The following is a 12969-nucleotide window of genomic DNA, read 5'->3' as shown; positions in this document are numbered from 1 at the left end:
GCATTTTTTTTCACCTAAGGGAGACAATTTGGAGCTTTTTCAATGATATAAACATTTAAAAAGTCATCTGGGGCCTAAAACGAATTGATTTTTGTTGTTGATTTTTGTACCATATCATTAAGTAACAACTAAAAGTGTAATAAATAAAATTTGCAATGAAAAAAAATATTTGCTGAACTTTTTGTACCGGAGAGCCTCCTTAAGGTTGTATAAAGTTGTAAAATGCTGAATTGACATAAATATATTATGTTTTTTTCTTTTTAGTTGATCTGATTTAAAGTATTGTCCCTTGTTTTTTGTTAATCTGATTTTAAGTTTTGACCCTTGTTTTTAGTTGATCTGATTTAAAGTATTGTCCCTTGTTTTTAGTTGATCTGATTTAAAGTATTGTCCCTTGTTTTTAGTTTATCTGATTTTAAGTATTGTCCCTTGTTTTTAGTTGATCTGATTTAAAGTATTGTCCCTTGTTTTTAGTTGATCTGATTTAAAGTATTGTCCCTTGTTTTTAGTTGATCTGATTTTAAGTATTGTCCCTTGTTTTTAGTTGATCTGATTTAAAGTATTGTCCCTTGTTTTTAGTTGATCTGATTTAAAGTATTGTCCCTTGTTTTTAGTTGATCTGATTTTAAGTATTGTCCCTTGTTTTTAGTTGATCTGATTTTGAGTTTTGTCCCTTGTTTTTAGTTGATCTGATTTTGAGTTTTTTCCCTTGTTTTTAGTTGATCTGATTTTAAGTTTTTTCCCTTGTTTTTAGTTGATCTGATTTTAAGTTTTGTCCCTTGTTTTTAGTTGATCTGATTTTAAGTTTTGTCCCTTGTTTTTAGTTGATCTGATTTTAAGTTTTGTCCCTTGTTTTTAGTTGATCTGATTTTAAGTTTTGTCCCTTGTTTTTAGTTGATCTGATTTTAAGTTTTGTCCCTTGTTTTTAGTTGATCTGATTTTAAGTTTTGACCCTTGTTTTTAATATTTTACAATTTTATTTTTACAGAGCATCAATATTTAAAGTTCACTTATCTAATTTAAAAACCACTCTGGATAAAAATGATCTGTCTAGGAAGATGGCTGCCTTAACTCCAGGATTTTCTGGTAAGTCTGTAATATAATATCTGGAATGATCAATGTGACAGTTTACCACCATAGATTTAACAAGTGTGTTTAGAATTTTGATAGGACAAGATACATTTTACATTTTTTTATAGCTTCTTTAATTTAAGTTTTATTAACTGTTGATTTGATAGTCAATAATGAAAATTATTTCATATCGGTTAAGAATAGGCTTATCTTATTGGATAAAAAGAGGCCACATGACATTCTTTATTCTTCAGTAATAAATTCCATTCGTCATTAACAGAACAAAACGGACCAGAAAACCGGTCGTTAACAGACTTTTACATGATAATAACCAATGGGGCGTGGTTTGTCTGTTTGAGTGACGTTCCATAATAAAACACAATGCGATTCAGACGTAATTGCAGTTTATAGTTAGGACTATGGGAGACGGGTCTGCTAGTGCAGACAACTCTAATGACCGTTTTGCTACTGATGAAATTATAGTAAACTTTATTTTGTATTTCAAATATTGAAGTGACTTGTATAGATGTCTAAAACTATAACTGGTCTTCACTCTTTCCTAAAGAAATCTTACATTATCTCGAGGTTACTTTCAGCAATTTGAATTTGTGAATTCTTTTTAAAACATAGTTTCTCAATGAAATAAACATAATAGTTATTGAAAAACTTGTCATTATCGTGATATATGGACAGCCCATAGACCAGTGGTATTGACTGCGACAGCTATAATGACTTCGCCTTTGGCTCAGTCATTATCACTATCTTAGTCAATACCACTGTCTTGTGGGCAGTCCACATATCACAATAATGACCAGTTTTTCAATAACTATTATGTAAGTATTGTGGCCATGTATTAATACAAAAAAACAGCAGTTGTTTACAAAGGCAACAAATGAGAAGAATTAGCACTAATGTATTTAAGTTAATTGTATTTTCTGTTTTAAAACCAATGATTTTTTTCCTGTACAGGAGCTGATATTGCCAATGTTTGTAATGAAGCAGCATTAATAGCAGCTAGAGATCTACAGACCACTATCATACAGAAACATTTTGAACAAGCTATAGAAAGAGTTGTAGCAGGTAATTTTTTAGACATGTATTGCATTAGATCTCTATTTAAACACAAACTTTCAGACATGGAAATCGAATGAAGTAGAACTCTTTAATACAATCATTCAGACTTGAAATGAGATAGAGCTATCTATATAAATATTACACAAACATTCACAAAATAAAATAAAAATTTGCAAATAAATGTTTCGACATGTAATGCTGAAGGATGCTATTACACCAAATGCTTTATGTCAAATTTTAGAAAGAGACATAACCAGTAAGATAAGACTTGTAATGAGGCAGAACTGCTAAACACAAACAATGTTTATAGATGATGTAGATAAATTGTCTGACTTTTGACAAGTCAGAAAAAATCTTATCATACAGAAAGCTATGAAAAGAGACGTTGCAAGCAGAGTTTCCAAAAGAGATGAGCCTGCTGGACCTTTTCAATTCTGTTTTTAATCTCTTTAGATTTTTAAACTAAAGGAAATTAAGGTTATTGTACAATCAAAGACAATGGTGATTGTGTTCATGGAAATGATAACTTCATACTTATGATATTGATTTCATGAACTGACATTAGTTTGTACATAGATAGTTCAGTTAACTGACTGCATAATTTCATGTATGGAACTTCATCCAATTTTTAACCAGATTTTTGTGACAAAAATGTCGGTTATTGATTTGGGGATGTACGGCGGTCGGGCGTCCGGCAATCAAATGTTGTCCGTGCATTAACTCGTGAACTGTTCAACCAAAGCTTTTAAAATTTTAATATGTTGTTAATGACAACTAAATGAAGGTCAAGTTCAATAATGGCGATTTTGACTTTTACCGTTCTGGAGTTATGGTTCTTGAAAGGTTAAAAAATGGAGTTTCCAGTCTTGTCCGTGCATTTTCTCATGAACCATTCTATCAAAGCTTCCCAAATTTTAATATGTTGTTACTGATGACAAAATAATGGTCAAGTTTAATAATGATGATTTTGACTTTTACCGTTCAGGAGTTATGGTTCTTGAAAGATTGAAAAATGGTGTTTCCAGTCGTGTCCATGCATTTTCTCATGAACCATTCAACCAAAGCTTTTGAAATTTTTATATGTTGTTACTGATGACAAAATAGAGGTCAAGTTCAATAATGACGACTTTGACTTTTACTGTTCAGGAGTTATGGTTCTTGAAAGATCATAAAATGGCGTTTCCATTCACGTTGTTGGATTTACTCATAAACCATTCAATCTAAGCTTTCAAATTTCAATATGTTGATACTAATGATAAAATGGAGGTCAAATTTGATATTGACGATTTTCACTTTCACCATTCATCAGTAATGGTTCTTGTGATATTGCCAGGACACAAATAAATGTTAATAAATCCGGTTTGCTGTCGTTGTGACAGCCTCTTGTTATTTGTGCTTTACTGATTCAAAAAAGAACTCTTAACAGCGATATAGATTGGGGAAAAAAACCGTATACATGGTAGGACTTTTCGTTTTTTCTATTATTTTGAAAGCATGCATAATTAAATGTCACGCATGTGCCAGGTTCAGACTTGTACAGATCTTTTCATTTGAGATTTATTTTACAATATATTTCTGTATTATAGGTTTGGAGAAAAAAACACAGGTTTTACAACCTGAAGAAAAGAAAACAGTAGCCTACCACGAAGCAGGTCATGCTGTGGCTGGATGGTACTTAGAACATGCTGACCCTCTACTAAAGGTAAGAAAACAGGTGTCAACATATTTTTTGACAGAATAACAACTGGTGATCTGAAAAAAGTTACACATAATGCCTATTCACAGGAACAAATGATATTGTTTAGTATAAGTACAGCTTATTAAAAAATATAGGTCACCGATGAGTTTTTAAAAAAATGCACCAAAGGGAGATAATTTGCAGTTTTTTCAATGATATTTACATTTTTCAAGTCATCTGTGGCCAAAACAAATCCATTTTTGGGTTGGTTTTTGTATCATATCATTAAGTAACAACTAATAGTATAATAAATAAGAGTTGTAATAGGGAAAAAAATGTTTGAAGTTTTGCTGAAATTTTTCAACCCTTGAGCCTCCGTAATAATTAGTAGATATTATTTCCAAATTGAATTGTATCATGTTTAATTAAATTTTCATTCTGGTTTTTTTTTAAATCCATAAATTACAAATGGCTATAGTTAACATTTCTTTTTAAAATTGCATTATTTCAGAAAACTTAGTTTAAGAAAATTTGAAATCAATATCCTTATATAGTTAGGATTATGATAAGATTGTTGTTTTATTGTAGGTGTCCATTATACCCAGAGGTAAAGGTCTAGGATATGCACAGTATCTACCTAAAGAACAGTTTTTATACACAACAGAGCAGGTAAACTAATTACTTTGTTAGCATAGTCATTGCTTTGTCAATCAGTCTGTAATCCTGTTCTGTCCTATCATCTGAAAATCCCTTTGTTATATGATAAGATATTTGATAAAACTAGTAGATTCATTGTTAGGTGTACATAACCTGATAGCATACAATTGACCTTGACTTTTAATGATTGGCAATTAGGTTAGTTATTCAGTTGCTTGGTTTAATTAGTTGACCATTTTTGAATACCAAATGTCCACATGTCTACACAACCCGTTTTGTAAGCGCTATTCATTCATTCATTCATTCTAAAGGTTGATATTAGCAACTTAGCAAGATCTCTGATTGAATTTTAAAAAAAGAGTTTGCCCCTTTAAGATATTAAACTTATGGAAAATGGCCTCCTAAGGGCTCTCAAGTGAACAATTATTGCCAGATATTTATTAAATTTATACTATAGGTTAATATTAGCAATATCTCCATCCTTAAATTTTAATCCATGGAGATCCTTGATTTACAGCATATGTATACAAAAATAAAACAGGTTTAAATTCCATCTTTGTTCTCACTATTATGATAATATACAGTACAGTGTAACCTGTGTAATTCGACACACCACAAAAAAATGTCGGATTAACTTTTGTTGCAGAAAGTTTGACATAGGGATAGTGATCCAGCGGCGACGGCGGCATTAGCTAACTTTTTAAAAGCTTTTCATTTTAGAAGGTGGAAGACCTGGATGCTTCATACTTTTGTATATAGATGCCTCATGTTACGAAGTTTCCATCAGTAACATGTCAAATGTCCTTGACCTCATTTTCATTGTTCAGTGACCACTTAAAAAAAGTTCAGATTTTTTGTAATGTTGAATTCTCTCTTATAAGTAATAGGATAATTATATTTGGAGTGTGCATACCTTGCAAGGTCCTCATGCCCGTCAGACAGTTTTCACTTGACCTTGACCTCATTTCATGGATCAGTGATCAAGGTTAAGTTTTGGTGGTCAAGTCCATATCTCAGATACTATAAGCAATAGGGCTAGTATATTCGGTGTTATGGAAGGACTGTAACGTGTACATGTCCAACTGGCAGGTGTCATCTGACCTTGACCTCATTTTCATGGTTGGGTGGTCAAAGTTAAGTTTTTGAGTTTTGGTCTTTTTAGCTTATACTATATGCCATACCGTATGGCGAGTTATTTTCGCGGGTGTAAAATTTCGCGATTTTCATTGAACAAGGTGTACGAAATATTTTGGCGGTTATTATTTTGGCAGATTAAAAACTTTTATTAATACCTTTGTATGTACACTTTTAATTTGGCGGAATTTATTTTGGCGATTAAGTTTTGTCCGCGAAAATAAGCGAAAATTTGCACCCCGCGAAAATAACCCGCTATACGGTATGTTAACTATATTTGGTGTATGGAAATATTTTATGATCTATATGTTAGTCGCACAGGTTTTATTTGACCTCGAACTCATTTTCAAGGTGCATTGCTCAGTGTTTAGGTTTTGTGTCTTGGTCTACTTTTCTTAAATTATAAGTAACTATATTTGTTGTATGGAAGCATTGTTAGCTGTACATGTCTGCCTGGCATGGGTCATCTGACCTTGACCTCATTTGCATGGTTCATTGGTCTTTGTGTAGTTATCTTGGTAAATAGTAAAAACACAAAAATACCGAACTCCGAGGAAAATTCAAAAAGGAAAATCAAAAATCAAAAGGCAAAATCAAAAGTCCAAACACATCAAACGAATGGGTAACAACTGTCATATTCCTGACTTGGTACAGGCATTTTCTAAATGTTAAGTTTATGTGACAGTTTTTAAGAAAGCTTTATACTTTTAAAAGACTATCAACATAATATTAATGGTTAGTAAAGGAGGCGAAACATTTCAGTGTGTGCACTCTTGTTTTCTGCAAGGATAGTCATATTTAGGGACCATGAAAATGTTATGGTTAAGGCAGGACGTTCATTTACTCAGGTGTCAGATTAGGCAGGTTTGTATATGTATAAAACAGTTTTCATTATTTTTATCTTTATTCCAGTTATAAGACGGAATGTGTATGACTTTGGGAGGGAGAGCTTCAATTTCCATTGTATTTATCTTTATTCCAGTTATTAGACAGAATGTGTATGACTTTGGGAGGGAGAGCTTCGGAGGACATATTTTTTGGCAGAATTACAACTGGTGCGCAAGATGATCTGAGAAAAGTTACACAGAATGCCTATTCACAGGTACAAATGATATTGTATAATAACGCTTTAATACTAATTCATTTTAGTCAGTGGTACCCAATTGTTATGCCTACTCACAGGTACAGATTATATTATATAATGACTCTTTAATACTCATTCATTTATGTCAATAGCACCCCATTGATTTTTAAGTAACCACTCTGAAGGTATGTTTCTATTCTTATTATTGATTTCAAGTACATGTCCTACAGTGACAAATCTTAAGGTCCTTATCTCTCTGTTAGTATTTTATATTGATTTCAAGAAGATCCGTGTTGATACTGTTATTTTTTAAATGTTATAATTTTCTTCAGGTCATGATGACATGTTTTTTTCTAATTATATGTTCTGTATTATCTATGTCTAATTTATGAAGTGACCGAGTCAAACCTCTCTACATTGATGTAAATTCACATGATACATTCTTGTATATTATATTTTATTGTAATTAATAGATCCAGTTTATCATTTTGAATAGAGCCCACAAAGTATATAATTGATAATAAACTGTAATTATAGGTAGTCCATTTCGGAATTAATAAAGAAATCGGTCAGTTATCTTTTATAGGTAGTCCATTTCGGAATGAATAAAGAAATATGTCATTTATATTTTATAGGTAGTCACTTTTGGAATGTCTAAAGAAATCGGTCAGTTATCGTTTGAGATGCCTGAGGAGAGAGGACAGATGTCATTTGACAAACCTTACAGTGAACAAACAGCTCAGATGATAGACCAGGAAGTCAGAGAAATAGTCAAGACAGCTTATAAACGAACATATGATCTACTTACAAAATATAAAGATGATGTAGAAAAGGTACAAAGTATAGCTTATAAACGAACATGTGATCTACTTACAAAATATAAAGATGAGGTAGAAAAGGTACTAAGTATATTATAAACAAAAACGTAAAATTAATATAAACAAATTCCCTTCTTTGTGTAATTCGTGTAAGGACATTGTATAGTATTTTTTGGAGAGGCAAGTAGTCTTAAAACAATGTAGCTCAAAATCTTAATTTGTCATCCAGACAAAAAGGTTATCTTTTCTGATAATGTCATATTTTCACATTATTTCAATATTTTTAGAGATTTTTGCCTAATTTTCATATAACAATGTCCATTATTTTCAATCCATTACAAGCGTAGACACAATGGTGTAGTTTTGTTTGACATAGGTATACAGTCACAAAACACATGGAATAAAATGCAATATGGTTATTGGTTTTTGTTTATTAAGAAGGCTAAACATTCACCTGTAGTTGTTTTCACTTTAGGTTTTATTTTTAAAGTTGATAGTTGTCTCAATTGCAATCATCTGGTCCATTTCCTTATCTTAAAGGTAGAATTTTCACACCAAAATGTGTGAGTATAGTTTTAAAGTGAATGACATCAGTTGTTTACATCTTTGTCCTTTGGAAATATCTCATTGACATATATCTAGGTTTGATAAATATAGATTCTACCATTTCATAGAGTATTTTACAATATTTTTCTGCTCAAGACAGTTAAATTACAAATTGAAAAGACAAGGTTTGCAAGTATTTTTAACATTTAGATATCAATTAGTGAAGAAATATCATATAAAACTTGTTTTAGAATCTCTCTTTCTATGTGACATATTGACCTTTGTGTGATTTTACAATCATCAGAAGACAGCAAGAAAATATGACATCAAAATCAAATTTAGACTAATGAACAACAATTAAATGAACCACATGTTTGTTAATAATTATTAAAATATTCAACAGATCAGGAAAATATATGAATCTAAGAATAAGAGAAATATATAAAGAAGATAAAGAAAGTTTAGACTGACTCCTAGCAAAGATATTGTACATTATAGCTCTGAAGTAATAATACATAATTCTATCAATTTCAGGTGGCACTTAGACTTTTAGAGAAAGAAAAGTTAGATAAAGATGACATGGTAGAATTACTTGGAAAAAGACCGTTTGCAGAAAAATCAACTTATGAAGAATTTGTAGAAGGAACAGGTCTGTATATCAGATAAATGTGGGAATAAGAACCTTGCATTTCTAATTTCACATTTATAGAAAACATTTTTGTAATCTGACAGGCTATTTTGTCATATTTGAGATAAATCTAGTGCTTTCCAAGAGAGCATTTATAGTTGGAACATAAATGAAACATCAGATCAATTAGAAAGTCTATAAACGTAGCAGTTCATTGTGAGACTGCATACATGAAAGTTGTATAGTAGTAATGTTTGCTTATTTGACTTTTGAACTATTTACAAGTGAATCATTAGTGGAGAGAAATATAAAAAAATATATGCACTTTCAATGTAAAATACACCAACGTAAAGTTTCAAGTCATAGCACAAATTAAATGAATTAGTGTTCTAATATTTTGCTTCTTTATTAATGAAAATTCCATGAAACTTCCTGTTGCCTAATATTATTGAATAGATTTGATGTCAAAACAAACAATTCAATCTAAATTCCTCTTGTTCTTATTTTAGGTTCATTTGAAGAAGACACCACATTACCAGAAGGCTTAAAAAGTTGGAATAAAGAGAAACAAGCTCCTCCCCCAAAGACAGAGACTGAGCCAACACCATCTTCTTAACTAGTCATAATAGTTGTGTGATTCATTCATTATAAGTGTCACATGATAACCATGTGACCATTGGAACCAGTATTGATTGGTTGATCTGGGATGACCTCAGATGATGCTTAACATAAATAAACTGCAAGAACTTGATACATGTCAAACATGTTATGTGATGTTACAAACTCATTTGTGAACTATGTATATTTATTCTCTGAATTAATGAATTAATGTGGAGAATGTAACTTATTCTTACAGATTATTGTCATACTATTGCAATAAGAGTCTGGAAACAATAGTTGTAATAAGATGATAAATGTTCATCAGAAATTATATTGAAAACTGTTTTTCAAGACTCGAATCTTTCATTTGTTAAGACAATAGTAAAAAAATAAAACTTTTTTTGAAAAAAAGCTGGGTTTTTTTTAAATTATTTTCCAATCTCTTCTTTACCTGTGTTTTCTTAATACAAAAATTTTATTCACTAGATATATCTACATCTAGTTTAAAGAAATATATCTGATATCCAATGAACCAGATGATGTGTTATACATGTGTGTGTGTGCATGTTTTCTGAAGAACAAACCTGATTACACAAAACTCAACTAACCAATAAACCATCAAAATGAGGTCAGGGTCATATGAATCCGGCCAGACATCATGTACATACAGCTATCATACTATACTATAGTTGCTTATTGCTTATAGTATTTGATAAACTGAAAAAACCATGAAAGCTTAACATTTACTAATGAACCTTAAAAATAGTCCCCCTGCTATTTATAGAATATGAGAAATTGACCAAATCACAAAACTTAATACCGGTAGTCTAATGAACCATGTTATAATAGTTAATAGGATATCTGCAAGAGAGACATATACACCTTGCATTCAAGCCACACATGAAATACATCCAATCTATTGCTTATAGCACCTCAGAAACAGACCTAACCAGACCTAACCACCAAAACTTATCATTGGACAATGAACCGTTGGAATGAGTTCAAAGTCAATGGAAACCTCAAAATCATTCTACACACCAAAAATATAACCCATTGCTTATAGTATCTGAGATACAATCAACATTGGTCAAGAAAACTTAACCTTGATCACTGTACTAAAGACAAACAACAATATATACAAAACACATCTTTGAAATTAAAGACTGAGCAAAATGAACCCCACCAAAAACAAATTACTGTAAATTCAGGAATTATTGCATGCATTCATTATTGCGATTCTGTCATTTAAAACTTGGATGCGATTTTAATTTTTGCGGTTTTGAGAAAAGTCATTTATAATTCAGTTAAAATATTACAAAATGCGAGTTTTAATTATTGCGTTTACAACTCTGTCGCATTATTCGCAATAATAAAAACCTCACAAAAATTTCTGAATTTACAGTACCATCTGTGTAGAAATAGCATATAAACAGAGAAAAGGGATGAAAAAAAAATTATCTGTCATTGAAATAAACTATTATCTTATGTTGTACTCATGCTCAATTTCCATGCTTCTTTGTTAATTGTTTACTACAGATGACAATCGGTATACTACGCCTTCAAAACACCACAACTAATTGGCTGCCATATTTTCTCAAAACAGACCAAGATTATTTGTTTTTACCATTATATGATATGGATGCGTAAAAATGAAAAAATCCTGCACAGATGACTTAGTTTATGATATATATGCATTGGTTCAAGAATTGGATAAACATTATTTTCACCAGTCACTTGTTTTATATGACTTTAAGAGCAATTTCTTATGTATTCAATATTCAAAAAAGAAGTTTAAATAATTGTAAATGATTGATCTGCACTGTTTTTCAAACTCTTCTGAGACATTGAGCACTGATATAAGCCTTAAGTATGATATAAGTTTTATAAAAAATCTCTCAAGAATTCAGTTTAATTTGTGTATGTGAGAGTGCAAAAACGACAAGTGGACTGGACAGATGCCCAGTAATTCTTCATGTATGTCCTTAGCAACATGTTGCAAGGGAGACAACAACAAACAAAAAAGATCTAGAATGGTATTGAATCATTACAGTATAAAGTAGAAATAACATTTTATAAATTGCATGCATCTGAAATGCTTTCCTGGATTTATCTCTCTCCGGAATGTTCAACTTGAAAAGGCAGTGGTGTGTAATAAAGACCCGAAACTGATATAAAGCTGTGTAAAACTATAATTTATGACCATGAAAGGGCATCACTCATTTGCTTGGCCATGTGTCTGCTGTGATGGTTTAGATTTCGATGAATGTAATTGTAAACTATGTATTACTTGTGAATTTGAACTATGTCAGCTATTTTATTACTGCAAATTACTTCCATAGATATAAAGATTTAGTTTTGAAGTTGGGTAACCAGTTGTACCTGTCTAAAACTTATTTCAAATTGGAAAGCAAATCCTAATTTATGCGGAGATGTTGTTTACTGAGCCAGTAAATTAAGAAATTTACATTTCATTCTACGATGGATCAGAATTTTATTGGTTTGATTAAAAAATATATATCAAGAATTATTACCTAGAACCATTGTCTAGAACCATCAATTTTGAAGTCAACAGAAATGAATTATAAATAAAAATCTAGAATTTAGAGTTGATACTATAAGTTGGAAAAGAATTGTTTGAGGAACAAATAGTCATCAAAGGTACCAGGAATATAATTGAGTACGCCAGATGTGCGTTTCGTCTACATAAAACTCATCAGTGACTCTCATATCAAAATATTTATAAAGCCAAACAAGTACAAAGTTGTAGAGCATTGAAGATTCAAACTTCCAAAAAGTTGTGCCAAATACGGCTGAGATAATCTATAATCTGGGATAAGAAAATCCGTAGTTTTATGAATAATTCAAATTTGTATACACAGGAAATTTATAAAAATGACCACAATATTGATATTCATGTCAACACCGAAGTGTTGAATACTGGGCTGGTGATACCCTCTGGGACAAAACGTCCCCCATCAGTGGAATTCCAGTGGTTTAAATAGTTATTAAAGGTACCAGAGGTCCATTTCACAAAAAAACTCACAACTAAGATTGATCGTAAGTATACTGAATTGTTCATGACCACTGGGCTGGTGATACCCTCAGGGCCGAAACTAGCTTGAAAATGTTGATATGTTGTGGAGGTCCTTTTCTAGATATTTCATTGTACAAGAAATGCAGGAACAGGATAACTAGGTCTTTTAATAGCTAGTCCAAACAATTATGACGTATGGCAAGGCTAAATACCAGGTTCAATCCAGTATTTTCTACAGAAGAAAATGTCTGTACCAAGTCAGAAATATGACAATTATCTCAATCTATAATGAACTTGGTCCAGTAGTTTCAGTGGAAAATTGTTAAAATTGACTTTAAAGGACAATAACCCCTTAGAGGGTCAATTGACCATTTCGGTCATGTTGACCTATTTGTAAATTTTACTTTGCTGAACATAATTGCTGTTTACAGTTTATCTCTATAATAATATTCAAGATAATAACCAAAAACAGTAAAATTTCCTTAAAATTACCAATTCAGATGCAGCAACCCAACATAAGGTTGTCCGATATATCTGAAAATTTCAGGGCAGATAGATCTTGACCTGATAAACAATTTTTACTTCCTGTAAGATTTTCTCTAAATGCTTTGGTTTTTGAGTTATAAGCCAAAAACTGCATTTTAC

General features: G+C 31.3%; 1 protein-coding gene across 3 annotated transcripts in view; it reads left to right on the top strand.

The window, feature by feature from the left end:
- LOC134722219 (AFG3-like protein 2) overlaps window positions 1–9700 on the top strand; it is a 30958-nt gene extending 21258 nt beyond the window's left edge. For all 3 annotated transcript variants that reach the window (XM_063585829.1, XM_063585832.1, XM_063585831.1), the window contains 8 exons: window positions 989–1086; window positions 2041–2151; window positions 3732–3847; window positions 4412–4492; window positions 6597–6716; window positions 7334–7531; window positions 8597–8711; window positions 9200–9700. In XM_063585829.1, coding sequence (XP_063441899.1) covers window positions 989–1086; window positions 2041–2151; window positions 3732–3847; window positions 4412–4492; window positions 6597–6716; window positions 7334–7531; window positions 8597–8711; window positions 9200–9306 — 946 coding nt within the window. In that variant the 3' untranslated portion in view covers window positions 9307–9700. The remainder of the gene's footprint in view (window positions 1–988; window positions 1087–2040; window positions 2152–3731; window positions 3848–4411; window positions 4493–6596; window positions 6717–7333; window positions 7532–8596; window positions 8712–9199) is intronic.
- The last annotated feature ends 3269 nt before the right edge of the window (window positions 9701–12969 follow it).

Source organism: Mytilus trossulus, chromosome 6 (genome assembly GCF_036588685.1).
Source record: "Mytilus trossulus isolate FHL-02 chromosome 6, PNRI_Mtr1.1.1.hap1, whole genome shotgun sequence".
Taxonomy (NCBI): Eukaryota; Metazoa; Mollusca; class Bivalvia; order Mytilida; family Mytilidae; genus Mytilus; species Mytilus trossulus.
The sequence above is the reverse complement of the archived record's forward strand: the minus strand, read 5'-3'. Positions and strand labels throughout refer to the sequence as shown.